Here is a 21,358-nt window from a genome sequence, read left to right as displayed (position 1 = left end):
TGAAATTGTTAGGCTGTGTTGGGAGTTGCATTCAAGAAAACAGTGAAATGCCGCGCTCTGACCACCATCTGTTCCGGCACGTCTCTGATTTCCCCGTCCACACTGCTCTGCACAATCAGCGTTTTCAAATTTACACACTCTGGAGGGCGTTTTAGAAAAGCTCCGTTTGCGGTGGAGGAAAACGCCGTTTCAGTGGTCAAAACAAAGAGGAAAAGCTTCGGTTGTGGATTTATCTGGTCTATAGTCATAGTCATACTTTATTGATCCTGAGGGAAATGGGTTTTCGTTACAGTTGCACCATAAATAATTAAATAGTAATAAAACCATAAATAATTAAATAGTAATATGTAAATTATGCCAGGAAATAAGTCCAGGACCAGCCTATTGGCTCAGGGTATCTGACCCTCCAAGGGAGGAGTTGTAAAGTTTGATGGCCACAGGCAGGAATGACTTCCTATGACGCTCAGTGTTGCATCTCGGTAGAATGAGTCACTGGCTGAATGTACTCCTGTGCCCAACCAGTCCATTATGTGGTGGATGGGAGACATTGTCCAAGATGGCATGCAACTTGGACAGCATCCTCTTTTCAGATACCACCGTCGGAGAGTCCAGTTCCATCCCCACAACATCACTGGCCTTACGAATGAGTTTGTTGATTCTGTTGGTGTCTGCTACCCTCAGCCTGCTGCCCCGGCACACAACAGCAAACATGATAGCACAGGCCACCACAGACTCGTAGAACATCCTCAGCATCGTCTGACAGATGTTAAAGGACCTCAGTCTCCTCAGGAAATAGAGACGGCTCTGACCCTTCTTGTAGACAGCCTCAGTGTTCTTTGACCAGTCCAGTTTATTGTCAATTGGTATCCCCAGGTACTTGTAATCCTCCACCATGTCCACACTGACCCCCTGGATGGAAACAGGGGTCACCGGTGCCTTTGCCCTCCTCAGGTCTACCACCAGCTCCTTAGTCTTTTTCACATTAAGCTGCTAGTGTGGACGTGGCATTAGATATTTGCATTAATAGCTGAGTGTACAGGTGTACATAATGGCTACTGTGGGTACGTATTCAACTCATTTAGTCAGCATTAGCACTTCAACCAGGTTGTAGCATTTGAATGGATATTAGCTGTGAAGGAGCCATTCAAAAGTCTGAGTGATTACCTTCCTAAATTGTAGATTACATCATCTGAGTGCCGCTTGTGCAGAATAAACAGAACAGGAGTCGTCGATAGTTTGTCTTCATTCCAATGTGGCAGTTGATCCTGATTTATTATGTGCAGTACTGCAAAGTCATCTTTCGGTATGATACATACTTTAAGAAGGACATAATGGCCTTGGGGAGGGTACAGAAGAGATTTACTGGCATACATCCAGCCCTAAGAAACAATCTTGAGAAATTGAGATTAGTCTCCTTGGCAAAGAAGGTTAAGCAGCCATATATAAAAATAAATATTTTATTTATTCCAAAATTGTGAGCATCCCTGAATTCTGCTCATGCCTAATTTCCTCTTAGAAAGGAAACGTGAATCTTTAGTTTTGAATCTCTGCAGGGAAAAGAAGTGTTTTTTCTGTGTTCTGGGAAGTTCTGTGTGTGGTGTGAAAGATCTTGAATTTTAACCCATTGGTGATGAAGGAACAGTTGATATACTTCCATGGCAGTGTGGCATGTCTTGGATAGGAGCCTGCAGATAGTGATATTTCATTTCCCCCACTCCCCACTGCAAGTGGTGATGGTTGCTACAATGTTAATTTGCTTTCAGAAATGTTTTAGCAAATTTAGCATTATCTCAGTTAAGGGTATACACAGCAAATAGGATGTACTAATGAACATTTAAGCTGGTCACTTGCAAGTTTGTGAACTGTTTGCAATTACCCAGTTTTCTGCATAATTACTCATAAAATGTGGTCTGATCTTCATCACAATAACAGACAAACACAATCTGCCTAAACTAATAACACACAGTCAAACGTACTTAACATGCCTTTATTGTACACATTGTTTAATCATTCACAGTCCAGGCTGGAAAAAGTATTTAATAACTGTTAGAACCTCCTTTAGCAGCAATAACCTCCACCAAACGCTTCCTGTAGCTGCTGATCAGACTTGCACAATAGCAAGGAGGAATTTTTAAACTATTCCCCCATACAAAACTGTTTCAGTTCATAAATATTTCTGGAATACCTTGCATGAACAGCCCACTTCAGGTCATGCCACAGCACCTCAAATGGTTTAAGGTCTGGGCTCTGACTTGGCCATTGCAAAACATGAATTTTCTTCTTTTTAAACCATTGTGCTACTGATTTACCCTTGCATTTTGGATCATTGTCTTGTTGCATCATTCAACTTCTATTAAGTTTCAGGTGATGGGCTGCTACCCTGACATTCTCCTGTAAAATGTCTTGATACAATTTTGAATTCATTGTTCCCTCAACGATAGAACAAAGCAGTCCCAAACCATGATGCTTCTTCCACCATACTTCACAAACAAGAGAAAATAGGTTTCAATAGGTTTCAGTAGGTAAATTTAATGTCAAAGAAATGTATACAATATACATCCTGAAATTCTTTTTCTTTGCAAACATCCACGAAAACAGAGGAGTGCCCCAAAGAGTAAATGACAGTTAAAACATTAGAACCCTAAAGCTCCCCCCTCCCACACACAAGTAGCAGCAAGGCACCCACCACCAGCAAAAAATCTGCAGGTACTTGAAATCCGAGCAACACACATAAAATGCTGGAGGAACTCAGCAGGCCAGGCAGCACCTAAGGAAAGAGTACAATCGACATTTCAGGCCAAAACCCTTCGGCAGGACTCACAGTTGGGATGAGGTGTTGGTGTGCAGTGCCCTTTTTCTTTCAAACATAGTACTCTGCATTTTTGCCAAAAGTCCAACTTCTGTTTCACCTGTCCTCAGAGCATTGTCCTGGAAGTGTTGTGGGACAGCCAGGTGGTCTTTTGCAAACTTGAGACATGCAGCAATGGTTTTTTTTGGAGAGTAGTGGTTTCCTCTGTGGTGTCCTTCCATGAACACCATTCTTGTTCAGTGTTTTTCTTATAGTGGACATATGAACAGAGACTTTAGCACGTTCTAGCAATTTCTGTGGGTCTTTTGTTGTTACCCTTGAGTTCTATTTCACCTCCTTCAGCATTGCATGTTGTGCTCTTGGTGTGATCTTTGCAGAATGCCTACTCTGAGGGAGAGTAGCAACAGCATTGAATTTCCTCTATTTGTAGACAATTTCTCTTACTGTGGACTGATGAACACTCAGGCCTTTAGAAATGCTTTTGTAGCCTTTTCCAGCTTCATGCATCTCTACAATTCTGAGGTCCTCTGAAAGTTGTTTTGATCAAGGCAAGGTGCACACATAATCAGATCTTTCTTGAGAAGAGCAGGCTCTGTCAGTAACCTGACTCTGTGTGTGTGTGTGTGTGTGTTTATAGGGTGGAGGACCAGTACAACCCACAGCTACAATCTCATCTTATTGATTGGAACACCTGACTCCAAATAGCTTTTGTAGAAGGCATTACCCCAGAGGTTCACATACTTTTTTGAACCTAGATTGTGATTGTTTAAGTAGTGACAAGTAGCATTACAATTGTTTGTGTGGTATTAGTTGAGGCAGATTGTGTTTGTCTATTATTGTGACTTAGATGAAGATCAGACCACACTTTATGAGTCATTAACGCAGAAAACCAGGTAATTGCAAAGGGTTCACAAACTTTTTCTTGCAACTGTAAGTTGGTAGATGGATTGAAGGAAGAGGACTGCTTTGGTGGATGAAATTTTGGGTGTTGATGCTGCTTGCTTCTAGGCAAGTAAGAAGATTCCACACTCCTGACCTTGAGCCCTTAGAAATGTTGGAAAGATTTTGGGAATATGGAAGGTGAATCACTTGCAACTGAATTTCTGATCTGCTCTGACTTACCTGGCTAATACGGTTAAGTATCTGGTCAGCACGGACTCCTTCCAGGGTGTTACATTAGAGGAATTGAATAATGGTATTGTAATTGAATGACAAGGAAGACGATTTGACACTCTTGATGGATGTGGTAATTGTCTGGCATTTATGTGACACAAATGCTATGGTACATTAGATTAGCATGTTAATATTGTTATGCATGAATGTAGATTGTTTTATTATTTGAGCTGTTAGAAGTATAATTGAATATTTCATAATCATTAGTGCACATCTGTGTCTGATATTAAGTAGGAATTATTAGTGAAGCAGCTGGGAGTTAGGACATCCATAACAATGCAACAGCGTCCCAGGGCAGAGGTGACTGACCTCCAACTGTAACAGGCATCTTCCTCTGTGCTAAGTAAGATTTAAAACAATGAAATTTTTAATTATCCTTCAATTCGCAATTACCTCAATGTTATTTAACAACACTTGGTCTTACAGGAGCAAAACATGCACAAAATGCTGGAGGAACTCAGCAAGTCAGACTGTAACTTTACAGGGGAATAAACATGCAATGTTTTGAGCCAAGACCTTTCATTAGAACTGGAAAGGAAAGGAGCAGAATAGTAGTTGGCTGTATGTAATTTGATTTGTTTCTCTTTGGACTGGAAACTCCTGGGCATTTTTCGATTATGTCAGATAAATTCCTCTGCACTTAGCATTTCGAGGTGGAAGAATATTAGGGTTCATCAACTGATGAGGGGTTATCAATGGCAATTGTGACACTCCCTTGTCCCTGTTTGGTCTGCTGCTAAAGAATTCAAAGTCAGTGTTGTGTGACACAGTCTCTCATGCATTCTCTCTCACACTCTCTATGTAGGGCTGTCATGAGTAGTTGATATAACTGAGTTGCTTGCTATCTATTTCAAGTTTTCTAGTTGCATTTTTAGGATTTGAGCTCATGTCCATGAATCATTAGGTAATCAAAATTAAAGAAAAAATGGTTTCCATTGCCAAATATGTCTATAACCAGAAGCAATACATTTAATTGCAAAAATGCCAAAGGCACAGAAAATTTGATATCACTCAGATTTGGAATTCATCTCTTGACTGTTACAGTAAAAGGGTATTGAATCACAGTAAAATGTAAAAAAAATTGCAGCAGCAGGAAGAAAGAGCAGATGGGTGAGATTAGCTGGTTGGTCTTTCAAAAAGATGGCACAGACACTGTCTGAATAATTTCCTGTTCTGGATGAGCTTATGAATCCATCAATACAGTTTCATAACTGATATTTTTGCTTCAACACTTCACTAGTCTCGTTTTCCTAATGAAGTTTTAACATGCTTTGTTAATAGCTGCTGGATGCATATTTCACACGTGCTACAAAGGATCAAAAGGAAAAATTCCTGAAAAACCATGGGTTTTCATTATTGGCCAATCAACTTTACCTTCATCAAGGGACACAAGGCTTGTTGGATTGTTTTCTTGAAATGCTGCTGGGCCGGGCAGTCGATCTGGATGAAGAGTATGTTCATTTTATTTGTTGCGAGTTTTATTAATTTTTTACTGGTTGTGATATCTCACTTAAAATCAAAATCTCTTCTGTCACCTCATTTATGCATTGCTGTAGAGTAATGGAGTAACCTGATAGTAGGTCAAAATCTCTAATATTTTGATAGTTTCTAGGGAAATGAGATAGTTATTGACATAAAGCACTAACTTATTAAATTCAGGGTCTTATAAAATTCAGGGTAGTTCAGCAGAATAAGACTGATATTATTGATTGAATTGCCAGTCTATGTAAAGAGTGAAGCTCCTTTAAGTCTTGTAATATCTCTGTAATTTGTACCTCTACAGTTTCAAGCTATACTCAACAATATAGCTTTTAATTATCCCCACCAGTGCTTTCTATACCTTGTTGCTATTCACTTCAGCCTGAACCAGGGTTCCTCAACCGGAGTTCTGCGAGAGATCGTGATTAAAAAAAAATAAACTTTATTTTTTGAACTTTGCACAGCACAAAGTTTTTTTTCAAAGTCTTGTATAAAATTGTGTCTTTGGCTTTATTTTTATTCGTATTGCTTTGGCTTACGGATTTTAGTAACTTTACTATTCAACATTGTCAATAAATTTTCATGTTGTAAATAGCATTAATTAAAATCAGTTTACAACCTTTATTTAAATTAAATCTTCTGAGACTACCTTTAGAAAAATTAGATCCCATTTTGGGGTAAGCCAGTTACGTAACAAAAATTTATTATGTTTGCCTTATGTGTTTTTAGAATTTATGAAAGAGGAATAAAGAGATTTATTTCAAGAAAAGTAAGCTAAGCTTATCTACCTGTTTGTTTTCAAGAAAGATTGGCTAAAAATTCATTCTCTACTCAAAAGAGCATTGACAATTATTATATCTACAACTTGCTGATCATTTTAATGTACCATGAGCTGTAGATATAATAATTTTTAAACAGGGGTTCCCTGAGACCTGAAAATTATTTCAAGGTTTCCTCCAGGGAATAATTTTTGAGAAAGGCTGGCCTAAACTGATCCACTCTTTTCTATCTAATATATTTAGTCTCTGTATCTTAATGCCTATAATAGAAATACCCTTTCCTATTCTGCTTTTCTTTTCCATTTTTATCTTTCCTCTTTAAAGTCAAATATTTTGGAATATTTCATTTGTAGCCTTTGGCAGTTTTTCAGATTAACAATTAAATTTAACTTTATTTTCTTTAAATCAATGAATTTTCTTCAAATACTGATCTCAACTTAGTTTCACATGCTCTTTCATGTTTGTTTTATCTATTCCACACCTACTTGTGCTAACTTTAGTCCAAGTTATTATTTTTTTTAATTTTATTTTTATTTGGATAAGGAATTCACAAATATCATGTACTTTTTTCACACATATAACCTTTTCCATTTTTTTATATGTATAAAACTACAATTATTTATACATTCTTAAGTACACATTGAGATGATATAAAAGGAAAATAAACATTTAAGTAGATAATTATGTACTGTGGTAAATCTAACCTATTAGGCTAAGTAATGGAATTAGTTGTTAAGAAAAATGGTGGTAATAGTTTCCATATAACCCTTCTGGACCATTTCCACTGGTCCAAAATATTGTATATAAGCCTATGTATCAACCATTGTAGGTATTTATATCCTAATTTGTTCATGCTTGCTCCTGCCCGCAGACATAATTATCCAATCCCTATGTACTTATTTACTTAATTTTTTCATTTTTTTATCCCTTTCCCAAATCTTTCCCTTTACTTGTGTTAATTCTCTATTTTCCAAAAGAAAACAAAAAAAACAAACATTTAGACTGGGGTGCTTACGTTAGCAATATTACTGTGTTGATGAGAAGAGCAGTATAAATCATTAGGAGAGTCATCTAAAGTCTGCTCACATTGGGGTTATATATTCAATCCATTTATTCCAGATTTGATAAAATTTTTCTTTTTGAGTTCTCAGGGAGTAAGTCAACTTTTCCATTTTAAATATTTCCAAGGTAATTTCGTACCAATCTTCTAATGTAGGTGGTATTGGATTTAGCCATTTTCTAGTGATTGATTTCTTACTTGCCGCTAAGAGGGCCTGCAGCAACTTTATATCTTCCTTCTGTTCAAGAAACAATACATGCCCCAAATAGAGCGTCTCAAAGTTCAGAGGTATCTGGGACCTAAGTACCTTAACTAATGTTCTATGAATACCTTCCCAAAATAGACTTAATTAATATTTTTAGGGCAATCCCAAAAAATATGAAAATGATTTGCCTCCTTGGAGCCGCACCTTCTGGACAGATCAATTGTTGCAGTATTACAGTTTTTTTATCCTGAGTCTATCTGTATTAAAGATAAAGAAATAGTCTATCCTTGAATAGGCTGAATGAGGGAAAGAGTAATATGTATAATCTTTACTAGTAGGGTGTAATTCCCTCCCGACATCTATAATTCCCAACTCCTCTATCAATGAATTCACTTTCCGAGTCAGAGGTTTATTCTGAGTAACTATTCTTGAAGAATCTAATATAGGATTTAATCTAATATTAAAATCCCCTCCACAAATTACTACCCCTTGAGAACTGACCATTAGGTCAAAAATGTGTCTATAAAATGACCATTCACAACCTGGAGGAGCATAAACATTCAGCAATGTTATTTCTGTACCTTCTATTCTTCCTGTGATTTTTACGAACCGTCCTTCTTTGTCTCTAGTCTCTGAAATATGTTCATAATTAAGAGTACTTGATGTTAAAGTAGCTACCCCTCTTTTGTGACTCAATTTATATGATGAATAATAGACATGCTTAAAGCCCATTCTTTTTAATTTTCCATGTTCAGATTGGCTCATATGTGTTTCCTGGAGGAAAGCTATTTGTGCCCTCTCTTTTTTCAATTTAGACATAATCTTATTTCTTTTAATTGGCTTCAAAACCCCATTAACATTATAGGAAATTATTTTTACCAATTCAGTTTGCATTTTTCTCTAGTAGAAAAAAACTCTCCTTTTCTAACCAAACAGTAAGCAATCCCTTCTCAACAGTAAACCAAGACATATAACCACACCCTAGGCATTTTTGAACGTGCAACATTTGAAAATTTTTCCCGACTTCCCACAGTGAGGCCTGAGCACTGACCCGCCTCAGTTCAGAGGGATAACCTCTATCTTCACCCTGTGTTAGAGGGCCCTCAGCAGTTTGAATAATCATAGAGAATTTTCTCCTATTTATGCCTCGACCATATTGCTATCATTCAAGTTATTCCGTCTAGTTTATTTTCAGTTACCAGTTTTCATTTTACCTTTAAGTCTAATTTACTCTTTTCAGTCATTTCTCTTAAATAGTCTGTGTTCTCTGTACATTCGCGTCTGAATATTTGCAGCTTTTCCTTATAGTTTGACACTCTGGTTCGAGTGGAGCGTCCTCGCCCCACTAACTGCCACGACTTCTGCCGAATCCTCTCCAGTAGCAACTCCGGTTGGGTGATAACTCTAATAGGTAGTCCCCGGTCCGCCAGGTCCAATGTTGCCTCCTCCACCGTAGCGTAAGTTTTTGTCACTTCGTCGTAAAAGACTCTCAACCGAGCTGGATACAGAGTCTGGAATCTGATGTTGTTTTCCTTCAGGACTCTCCGTGTTTCCGTATATTCCTTCCGTCTGGCAAGAATCCCCGGTGCGTAGTCGTGGTCTAAACTGATTTTACAGTTGTTCCACATGAAACCTTTCTTTTGCCATGCCCTTTTAAGCACCTCTTCCTTCGTTCTGTAACTGAGAAATCTGACCAGAATCGATCTGGGCTGGGCGCCTGCTGGAGGCTGTGGTGCCAACGCGCGGTGAGCTCTTTCTATCTGTAGGTCTTTTGCGGCCGGTATATCAAGGTTCTCTCTAAGTAGCTTCTCCACGAAGGGAATCATCAATCCGGGTTTACCTTCAGTTCCTTCGGGAACTCCGTAAATCTTCACATTTTCCCTTCTCGAGCGGCCTTCTTGATCTATTAGTTTCCACTGGAGCTGGTCTTGCAGCTTCAGCATTTCTGCTATCACCTCCTCTGCGTTTTGTAGCTTCTCTTCAATTCCAACAACCCTCGCTTCGGCTTCATCTATCCGCGAGTTAGTTTTTACTATTTCTCCTTTAATATCTTCCAGCTGTTTGCTGTTATCTTGTCGGAACTTGCGAATCTCTCCGAGAATCAAGGACAGAGTCACCGATTCCCCCTCATTATCTCCGTCCTGGCTTGCCGTGGGGGAGCTAGGCCCGTCGCCTTGCTGCGTCTCTTTATGTTTATCAGCCTTCGGAGCGGACTTTTTAATCTTGTTCTTAGACATCATCCTTGCCCCTTTTATTAATATAGTTATGCAATATTAAGTATTTGTCTAAATTCGATTATGGGGCAGTTTACCTTCTTTTTTGTCGGGAGACCTTTTCCTTACGCCGCCATTCCCTTGATGACCAGTCCAAGTTATTATATGATTATTTTGTTCATATTTTTAATTGCTTACAGCCTTAGCATTTTGATTACCTAGTTTAAATTTGCCTTATTTCTGAATTCTTCCAACCACAATCACATTTTTTTGCTTCAGGTCAGAGGACTATCTATTGTTACAGTTACATTCACCATGATACTGGTGATGGGTCAATTGAAGATTGACCTGGGACCAGTATTATAAGGCCATAAAACATTGGAGCAAAATTAGGCCATTATGTCCATTGACCCTGCTCTGCCATTCCATCATGGCAGATTTTTTTTTTGTCCCTATCAACCCCATTCTCTTGCCTTCTCCCTGTAACCTTTAAAACCCAATTCTGGGTGCACTGGCCATGTCAAGAAGAATGCTGGTCTCCATCACATTCTTTTGAAGTCTTAAGAAACAACTGGACACAGAAGTAGTGTCTTTTATATGTGTACCTATATATAAAATGAGCTATTGAGAGTACAGGATCTGGGCTTACCTAATGTCATGTTTTTGGCCTTTTAAATATTGGTACTTTTGAAATGCACAATAATTTAAGTTGATTGGGGTATATAAAGTTCCAGGAACACCAAACAACAGCTGAATGCAGAAATGTCGTTGAATCTATTCTCTGGTGCCGGGGCTCCCAACCTTTTTTATGCCATGGACTAATACCTTGAAGCAAGGGTTCTGTGGACCCCAGGTTAGGAACCCCTGCTGTTCTGTAAAAACTTAGATCTGCAAGTACAATAGGTGTTTCTGCATGCAGAAGCTGCAGGACAAATTAACAGAAGCATATGTCAAAAATGGGGTGGTTTGTTGTGACGTTCGAATAAATCATCTGCTTATATGGAAGATTCTGTTTATTGGACTAGCTCTTTCTTCAGAAATGAATTTGGTGTACTGTTCAATTAAGGTGATACAGGAATACATTTTTTCTTTAACTGATCAATAACTTTTTGCATTGTTGGAAGATCTGTGGATGGTAAATGTACATGCTGTATTTGGCAAGTTTTATCTTGTGGTTCAACTCATCAGTAATTTGCCTTTTGTTTTCCAATTGAAACAGGTTGGATTCAGAGACTGTGGCTGGTATCGACCCATTCCGTAAAAGATGCATCATTCCTGTATTGGGCCTTATTGAAAACTCTCTCTATGAAAATACATTACTGCACCATATATTGTGTGTTGTACTCCAGTTTTTGAACACCTGTTCCAAGTTAGCTGATATACTACTTGATAATGGTTTGCTGTATGTCTTGTTCAACACCTTGGCAGCACTTAATGGACTAGAGAATGGGTAAGAAAGTTATCATGGTATTAGTAGATAGTAAATTCTTACAATTACCTTACAACTTTTGCAATTATCAAAAGTTAATTGCTTTTAATTTGAGTGGCTTATGTTCTACTTGTAATTAGAATGAAATTGTTGGATTCCCATCCTTCACCGGCGAACCAAGGTGTCGAACCAACATTTGTTATGTGCAACGTAGAGCTTTTACAGACTTACTGCTCAAGAGTTACCCCATAAGTAACATTGCTAAAACAAATTATTTGGTCGTTATCTCATAGCTTTTAGGATCCATGCTGTGGGTAAAGGGATTGCTGCATTTCCTACATTACAACAGCAGGTACAGATCCCATCATGCTAACTGGAGAACTTCAGTTACTTCAGTTTGAACCAGTAAAGATAGTCACAAAACTGCTGATTGTTGTTATAATATCATTCAGCATTTGTCTTTCAGGGAAGGAAAACTGCCGATGTTTATATGACTTAACTGCATTCTGAAACAAACTGGCATAGCTCTCAGATATTTCAAACTATTACTGGATAGCAAAAATTATAGTACCTGTCCTATAGTCCCTATGCAACGATTGGAAATGTGTTTAGTTTGGGAGAGCTGTCTCACAGTCACCATCCTGGATAACCAACCAATGTCTAAGATAGGAGTGGCAAACCTATGGCATGAATGCCCAAGATGCCAAGTGCAGAAATTCTGTTGGCATGCAATGTGTATTGCCACCCCTTGATTCTTTAAACCTCACCCATAATAAGAAATACATAATAATTATCTTTACTGCCAAATGAAGCAGCATATGATTTTGTTTTACAACGTGAAAGCAGAAACAATGCTATTTTCAACTGACTTTTTAAAAGATTAAAATTACCATGGCACATGAGGAAATTTTATTTTGGAATATTATCGTTAATTTGGGCATTTGCTCTCTAAAAAGTTCACCACCCCTGATCAAAGCTAAAAAGATCAGGGTCCTTTGGTATGCCCTATCTCACTTAGAATACTAATAGAAATGACAGCACAGTGGTTTGGAGTTGGAAACAAGGTGCCTGGGCTAGAGCCCGAGAAGTCTCAAAACACCAGATCAAGCATGGGCATAGATATCTCCTGCTATTTGCAATTTAATACCCTGCCTCAGCTGATAAACCATTTCCACTCCAATGTTTATTACTCGGATAAAGTGCAGAGAGTAGCAAAGGCAGTTATGGTACAATGGGTGGAACAGTTCAGTAACAGTTACCTGGAATGCCTCAGCAACACTGAGCCAGCTAAGTCCAGAAGGACATATTTACAAGACTAGGTCTGTGGGAGGTTATGAGGGAACCAGTGCAATGGGTAAATCTGCTTGACCTAGTCATCACACAGCTATCTACTGTTCTTTGATGATCATTTGGGGGGGACGAAATTTCCACCTTTACATTGTGAACAATGTCCTTTCTGTTTATGAACCCGATATCGTGCCAAGCAATAAATGAATATCAAATTATTTCAGATGCTGAAATCTGGAATGAATGCATAAAATGCTGAAATCACTCAACAGGTCTGGGATTATCTGTGGAAAGAAAAGCGGTTAACATTTCAGGGCCTTGATCCTTCATCAGAACTCCCACATTCCAAGGATGTATGGTTAGGATTAGTGAGCTGTGGGCCTGATACGTTGGCACTGGACACATGGTGACACTTGCGGGCTGTCCCTAGCACAATCCTCACTGATTTGACTGGACATAAATGGTGCTTTGCACTGTATGTTTCAACGTACGTGTGACAAATAAAGCTAATCTAACAGGGCACAAATGAACACCAACAGAGAATGTGGGGAGGGATGAGTAGAACAAAGGGAATATCTAAAGTGTGTGAGACCAAGTAAATAAATGTAGCAGTTAAGTGGCTGTTAGGATCAGATTATGCTTTGTTTAATATGTTGCTAATAGAATAGCTGTGTGACATGCCCAGCAAGCCAGATGGTACAAACAGGTTTTAAAAAAACAGCCAAAATGACGATGTGCAGAAATGGTCGTTTCTAACATAGATTAAATGAAAAAGCAAGTTATCTAGAGTTGGTTAATTCGATATTGACCACTGAAAACTGCATCTTGTACGGACAGAAAATGAAGTGTTCCTGAAACTTGCTTTGGGGATGTTATAATGGTGTAGGAAAATTAAAGTGGAGGGCAACCAGAAGTTCAGGGTTTTCGGTACAGTCTGAACGCAAGCACATGGAAAACAATCTCCCAACCTGTGTTTAGTCATTTAAAACATAGAGGAGCCCATATTGTAGACATATTGTAGCCATGTTGTACACTAGAATGGAAGTGCAAGTGAACCATACTTTAACTGGAGATCCAGTTTTCATACTCGTCTGGTGGGAATTTGAAAGAGATGAAAGTATAGGCGTTGTATCTCCTACAGTTACATGAGGGAGTGATATAATATGGAGAGTAGTAGGTGGAATCAGAAGAGCAGATCAGGGAATCATGAAGGGAATGATCCCTTCAAAATGCCGGCAGGAGAGTGGAATATGTGCCTTGTGGTAGCTAGTAGAAATTGTGAAGGTTGATTCGGTGGATATGGAGGGTAAGGACTGGGGAACTGTTTTTCTTCTGTTTGAGACGAGAGTGGGTGAAAGAATTTCTGAAGCATCAATGTAGAGGCAAATGGAACAGAGCCCTTACAGGAGGTTGGGTCTAGGCAGGAGGTATAGTGGACATGGTTGTAGGTATCTTGAGAAGCAGATATCCATTACAAGCCCACAAGACTATGACAGCTATCTTGCTTTACTTCCTCCCACCTTGCCTCCTCATTTTCTCTTTCCCAGTTGCATTCCATCCTCAATAATGGCAGAACTCAGCTTGTAAGTACAAAAAAAACAGATTGAAGTATTTGCCAGGCATTTCAAATGAAAGATTCATCTGAGCTTCCTCCTGAGATTTTCAAATCACGGTAACCAACTTTCAGCCAATTTGGATTCTCTTCCCTGCTATCCATAAATAGCTGTGTGCATTGAATATTTCTTGACAGTGATGCAAGTAGCATTGTCTGGTTCCAAAAGGACTTATGGAATGTTTTTCTAATTGGACTATTATATCAATTTGTTATTCTGGTAATATTACCTTGTGCTGTATATAAGTTAATATGTATTATGTTGTGCACCTTGGTCTGTCAGAACATTGTTTCATTTAGTGGTATATAGATATAGTTGAATGACAAAAAGCTTGAACTAGTTTGACCCTAGTATCTCAGCTAGTTTTCTAGCTTCAGCAATCCCAATCATTACTCATCTACTTTTTTAAAAACTTTATTATAGAGGTTTTTATTTAGTTTTATAAGTAGTAATCTTTGTCATAATCCTGCCTTAGAGTTGTCTTGTTTTGCTAAATGTATTTATTAACGCTGTTTCATTATAGCATTCCGTTGAGTGAATACAAATTGGTGTTGTGTGATATTCAGCAGCTGCTGGTCGCGGTTACCATCCATTCCTGCAGCTCTTCTGGTTTGCCATATTTTCGCATAATAGAAGATTTAATATCACTGCTTGGATACCTACAGAACAGCAAGGATACAAAAACTAAAGGTAGCCACTAAAAATTCAAACTGTATACAGACTTTCATAGGACAAAAATTGATCACTAAAAGGATCCAAACATTCAGAAGTCACTTATTTAGTATGTTTTTTTCTGCCAGGTGACATTGGGTGCACCACTGACCCCCAACTACCTATTTATTCAATTAAAAATAAACCTTGAACAATTTTTGAAAGGAAGAGAAGCATTCTTGTAATAAATTCATATTTGGCAATCTTTGGAATTGCTTTAAACCAGGAAATTAGGAACATTGCTGAAACACAAGAAAGACAAACAACATAAACACAAAAAGATTCTGCAGATGCTGGAAATCCAGAGTAACACTCACAAAATGCTGGAGGAACTCAGCAGGTCAGGCAGCATCTATGGAAAGAAATAAATTGCCCACGACTCTTCATCAGGACTCTTCAAAGTTTATTCTGATTACTCCTCTCCTTGGCTGCCTGACCTGCTGAGGTCCTCGAACATTTTGTGTACTTTACTCTAGAAAGAATAGCATGCAGGAGTTGTAGCTAGGAAGCTCTCTAGCTGGCTTCAGTAATATTACAAAGCAAATTTTAACATAAACTACTTTTTTAATTGTTGGCATCTTCTCCTTTCTTTAGTTTTATTTAATACTGTGGTGTACTACTCAGTCTGAACTAAAACTAAGGTTCTGTAGGTAAATGGCAGGATGGAAAGTAGTTGTGTGTTAACAAATAGTTGAGATATTTTGTTAAGGTGTTTAATGTTTATTTTTAGTATTCTAAAATTCCATTGTCCTTAAAATAGATCCCCACATTTAGGAATGTAGAAACATAACAGTTTGTTTTCTTTGATTCAGATAAGGTCATGGAGATTTTTAATCATGGTGTATAAAATTGAGAGGCCTAGACAAAGTGAACAAATAGGAGCAACACACACAAAATGCTGGAGGAACTATGCAGGCCAGGCGGCATCTATGGATTTACAACATCTGCAGATTTTCTCTTGTTTGTGAACAAATAGGACATGTTTCACCTTGCAGAGAGACTATTATCTAGTGGGCACAGTGTAATTTAATTGGATTAGATTGGAACTGAGAAAATATTTTTTCACTTAAATTGTGGGAAGAAGCCTGTCAAGTTTTTGGAGGCAAAAGACCACAGATGCTAGATCCTTATAATAAGAACAAAAAAATTAATTAAAAGTTCTACAGTTTGTGTAGTGATGAATTTAATCAATGTCCTTTGTAGAAATGGCTATTGTACTGCAGTTCCGGGTCCTTCAGAGTGGCATTGAATTTATCAAAACCACAGCTAATCAGGATGCACAGAATATGAGTAGCTCCTTCAATTTACCTGCAAATCAACACCACGCTATTCATCAGAAGAGGAAGAGTATTGCTGGTGAGTGTTGTAATTTTCAACTGTTAGCTTTATAAATAATTGTGGGTTAACTGCTTAATGAACAAAGCATTTTCACAATTAGAATTGTACATGAATTGTGGTTATTTCAAAAAGACTTGCAATTTTTGATTTTATTATTTGGTCTGATGAATTTTAATTAGTCTCATTGGTATAAATGTGTGGAGAGAAGCTTGCCTCACTCAGGTGGGACATTGAGCTAACTAGCTTCTTATTGATAAAGTGTTTGTTATTTTCCTCAGAAATCTAAGGTGATTCATGATTTGTTCAGTTTCTCACATAAAACTCTTGTCAGGGTAGTTACAAAAGCTCAAAGCAGTTATTGGGACTTTTTAGGTTTATTTAGCTGCAATGCATGTAATTGAACTTTAGTAAGAAAGTGTTATGTATGCCCATACCACAAAGCTTAAGATAGTTGTGACTTTGCTGTGGTTCTTTCATTCGTTGGTGTGAAGAAATATACGTAGTTTAAAAAAAATACTCTTGATCATTAACACAAGAGAATCTGCTGATGCTGGAAGGCCAGAGTAACACATGCACACACACACAAAGTGCGGGAGGAACTCAGTAGCTCAAGCTGCATCTGTGGAAAGAGGTAGAGTTGATGTTTCAGGCTGAGACCCTTCATCAGGACTGGAAAGGAAGTGGGAAAGAGCCAGAATATGAAGGTGGGTGGTGGGGAAGGAGTACAAGCTAGAAGGTGATAGGTGAGACCAGGTGAGAGGGAAGGTCGTTAGGTGGATCCTTTCTCTTTTTAAATGAAGGAATCTCTGAGAGAGGGAGCACTGAACCCAGTAAACAAATTACAAACAACTGCAATCATTAGGCTGATTACACAGTTGTGTTCTGAGACCTATGTTTTTAAATAACATACAGAGGACAATGATCCTGAATCTATGCTCTTATTATCCGAGGAATGGCCAGAAATAAATTCTCAGACAACACACATAAAAATTGCTGGCGAACGCAGCAGGCCAGGCAGCATCTATAGGAAGAGGTACAGTCGATGCTTCGGCCTGAGACCCTTCGTCAGGACTAACTGAAAGAAGAGACAGTAAATTCTCAGAAACAGCTTTGTGATCTCGATAAGGAATTATTTTGTTTCCATCGGGTATCAGACTAGTTCAGTATAGATTGAGATTGGTATAATTTAGGGTTGGAGAAATGATAAGTGGTGTAGTTCAGAATGGAAAGGATCAGAGTATGGGCAGGTCTACGTAATTCAGAGACAGCACCTTTGTTGCTCTTTGCCATGCCAATGTGCTAGGAGCAGGATTCTGAAACTATGAGGACCATGGGAGGTGAACAGGCATTTTGTGTATGATTATCTTTTTTTTTTCTTTCTCTCTCTACTCTGATTGTGTGGCCTGCTACCATTTTTCAGTACTTAGTTTAATTTCAGATTTCCAGTATCTGGTGTATTTTGGATTTAATAAGATTATTGCATTGGGCAAGTGTAATTTAAACTTTAGTGTATAATTTAGACAGGGAGTTTGGGCATAGATATAGGAGCAGAATTAGGCTATTTGACTCATTGAGTCAAAGGGAGCAGAAGTATCTAGTCTGGAAAAGATCAAAGTCAAAGTAAATTTATTATCAAAGAATATATATGTCACCACATACTACCTTGAGATTCACTTTCTTGCAGGCATTTACAGGGAGATAAATATAATATATTAAATTTATGAAATAATATATGTAAAGTCTGACAAATAACCAAAGTACAGAAGGAAACAAACTGTGCAAATAAAAACAGCAAACAATACTGAGAATGAGTTGTAGAGCTTTGAAAGTGAGTCTGTAAGTTGTGGACTGAATGATTACAGCAGATCAGAGTGTAGGTTGGTAATTAGGAGTTGGACAACCAGCATATACTCACCAGAACTCTGACATGAAAAATAATCTGTGTTGAAATCTGATCAGATATCGACCAAGTAAAATTTAATGTGCATCAGTTGATGCACATTTATATGTAATGAAAGGAGGACTGTATCTCTAAATCAAATCTGCTTTCTTCTGACAGATTCAAGCTTTTTTTAGTTTTGTAAGAACACCCAAAGTAATCCTGTACTGAAGTTTATTTTCATCAAAGCATTATTTTTTGCCCCAAGTTATCTTGCAATCTCCCCTAAGAGGAATTTACTTTAAGCTGATTTCAAACGGTTTGAAGGGAAAATGTGCTCAGAATTAAGCCTTATGCAAATATTTTTTTAAAGGGAGGGCCTGCAGTATTTACTTTAAAGGCTTGTGGTGACACATTGAGAATAAATCCTCCCTCTTAATTTTTACATTCACACATTGAGATAGGTTAAAGAGTATTCACTTTGTGAATGTACTGGTCCTGTTATGTACTACAGAATGTAACCTAAACATAGATTAAACAACTTAGTTTTTCTTATTGATCATTTTCTGAAGTTTTTTTAGCATTACAAGCAATTATTAATAAGAGAAGTGATACTAAAACTTAGTTGGGAAAGATTTGGATTTTGAAAAGTAATGTAATTCTCTGCTTTCAACATATTACAATATCATTTTAGCTGTCATTTAGCTTTCCCTGCATACATTTCTACATTTTGTTTATTTATAACAAAGGTTCAATTGCATTGAAAGATTCCATTATTCCGCGACTACAAAGACACCATTTGTCCTCATATGGTCACCTTACTTTGGCTTATACTTTGAACCTAGTGCACCAGGAGTCATCTTTGCCACTCCCAACTGGATCCATTTCCTATTCTTTCCCTTCAGAAGCAGGTGTAGTAATGGTCTTTTGAATTCACATCCTGGAAAAGCATTTCATTCTGAAATGTTTTGTGTCGGTGGCAGACTGCAAAGTATGCATTGCGGAAGAAAAATAAAATTTCTGATACTGTAGACCTACCAGACCTTTGACAATGTCAATATGTTTGAGCATGAAGTACAGATACTCTGAAATAAAAATTCAACTTTTTTGACGGTTGATGCTTTTAGGTTTACAGTATTGAGTTCAAATCGGTGCTTGGATACGGTTTTATTCCACTGATTTGTTTGCAGTTCTGCTACAACAGATACTAACCCAAAAAATATTTTCCATAGAGCAACAATAAACTATTACATTCTCAGACTCTGTTGGAAACCATTTATTCACCAGCTTACATAAAATAATGTTTTGTCAATATGTGGTTTTGTTTTCACTATTTTACATCTGTTCAAATCTTTTTTGTTCAAATCTATTGCTGCTTTCAAGTGCAAACATTTTATTTGTTAATATTTACCATAACACTTTTTTGAAAGCATTTCAAAACCTATCAAACTAAACGGCAGGAAAGATAATTCTGAAAGTGATACCATCAGAAGTATGTGTGATAGTGATAGTTGAAATCATTTTCTATCAAATCTTTCTTTGCTCTTTTATGTATCTGATGCTTCCCCAGCTGGTAGGAATTTGGTTTGTAGTGGCTTGAGCTTAATAGTGCCCCTTAAAGCATTGCACTTTATAATCTTTAGGCAATCTTCACTGTGTGATTCTATAAAAATGTAGTAAATGCACAAACCTTATTGAAGCAGAATTTGACTTGCAATCCTTATTATCAGGTTCCCGCAGGTTTTCATCTGCGCCATCTGATGCTTTGTTGATGAGAATGCGATCAGTAGCCAGTGATGAGCTCTCTGAACTAATGCAAAGAAGAATGAGCCATGAAAACGCAATGAGAGCATCTGAGACAGAGTTTGTACAGAGATTGCAGAGGCTTACAATTTTATCGGTTAACAGACTAATCTACCAAGGTAGGTGACCTGGCTACCACCCCCACCCCCACATACACTTTTCTGAGCTTATCCTTTTTTGAGCCCACAGATACCAACAATTCCTCAGTTTATTGTGCAAGTATTCATATTTCATTGTGAACCTTGATGTTCTGTCCCATCATAGTGAGCTTCACAATCAAGCCCACTGTTGACTTCAGCTCTACTCAAATTCACCTTGGTAGATTGAATAAGCCTAGTAATGACATATTAGCAGTGGCAATGTTCTAAGTGTCACAACTGGAAGCATTCCTGATGGTGGTTTTGACAGCTGGCTAAGCCATAGTGAACAAATTGACTAGCTATTTAAAAATCAGAATAGATAAGGTGCATTTGGTCTGAAGTAACATTGAAACATAGTGAAATGTCTTTTGCATCAATAACCAACGCCATCCAAAAAAAATGCTGGGGTAAGCTTGCAAGTGTTGCCATGCTTCTGGTGCCAATGTAGCATGTCCACAACTTACCTACCTGCACGTTGTCAGAACGTGGAAGAAAACTGGAGAACCTAGAGGAGACTCTCACAATCACAGGCAGAATGTGCAAACTCCTTACTGACCGTGGCGGGAATTGAACCCAATCATTGGAGCTGTAAAGCATTGTGCTAGTCATTATACTATTACATCGCCAAGTCCTGATCTGTTTCTGCCATGTGATGGGATTTATATGCAAAAGATTCAGCCCTGTGATGAAGATCTGCCAAGCTTCTGCAAGGAAGCTGTCTTTGGGCATCAAGTGAAGTAAGGACTTGGAGGTAGGACAATGTTGATTGTAGAGAGCTAAATACTGCCAACAGAAACTGGGCTGTCATTACCTCTACTGCTATGAAAAAAGTGTGTAGGCTATTTGGGGAACAACTAAGAATTTATTCCTAAATGTGAGTTAACAGACTATTACTTTACCCTTATCTGCACCACTCAATTGACTGGTGCAGCATATCATAATGTTGCCACAATAATGCATTGCCACTTAGTGTACCTGTAATGTTTTAGCAATTGCAGTTAAACAGTAGATTTATTCAGCTTTGTCTCTGATTGCCTGATAAACTGGTTTTATTTTCACTCTGCATTTAAGACCACAAGATTATGGGCAGAACTAAGCCATGTAGCCTATGAAGTCTGCTCTTCCATTCCATCATGACTGACTTATTATCCTTCTTAACCCCATTGTCCTGTCTTCTCACTGTAATTTGTGATGCCCCAACTAAGCCTCCACATTAAGTATACCCAATGACTTGGCCTCCACAGAACAATAAAAAAAAATTAGCCTTACTGCAATGTATGTTGTTGCACCAACATATTATCGAAAAGTGCCAGATTAAAGTTAGTGAAAAGTCATTTTGGAACTAACATCAAGAGCACCATACTCATTTGAAGAATGATACATTTTTGGAATACACAATCAGTTTTTGTGAGAATTGAACTTGAATTTTATGGGCTTCGT

General features: G+C 37.9%; 1 protein-coding gene across 4 annotated transcripts in view; it reads left to right on the top strand.

Annotated features, from left to right (window-relative positions):
- The window catches only part of lyst (lysosomal trafficking regulator), a 291,632-nt gene that overhangs the window by 201,910 nt on the left and 68,364 nt on the right, over positions 1-21,358 (top strand). For all 4 annotated transcript variants that reach the window (XM_072251045.1, XM_072251047.1, XM_072251049.1 and 1 more), the window contains 5 exons: positions 5,264-5,433; positions 10,938-11,168; positions 14,571-14,737; positions 15,962-16,114; positions 19,706-19,897. In XM_072251045.1, the coding sequence (XP_072107146.1) occupies positions 5,264-5,433; positions 10,938-11,168; positions 14,571-14,737; positions 15,962-16,114; positions 19,706-19,897 (913 nt within the window). The remainder of the gene's footprint in view (positions 1-5,263; positions 5,434-10,937; positions 11,169-14,570; positions 14,738-15,961; positions 16,115-19,705; positions 19,898-21,358) is intronic.

This window comes from Mobula birostris, chromosome 2 (genome assembly GCF_030028105.1).
Source record: "Mobula birostris isolate sMobBir1 chromosome 2, sMobBir1.hap1, whole genome shotgun sequence".
NCBI lineage: Eukaryota > Metazoa > Chordata > Chondrichthyes > Myliobatiformes > Myliobatidae > Mobula > Mobula birostris.
The sequence above is the reverse complement of the archived record's forward strand: the minus strand, read 5'-3'. Positions and strand labels throughout refer to the sequence as shown.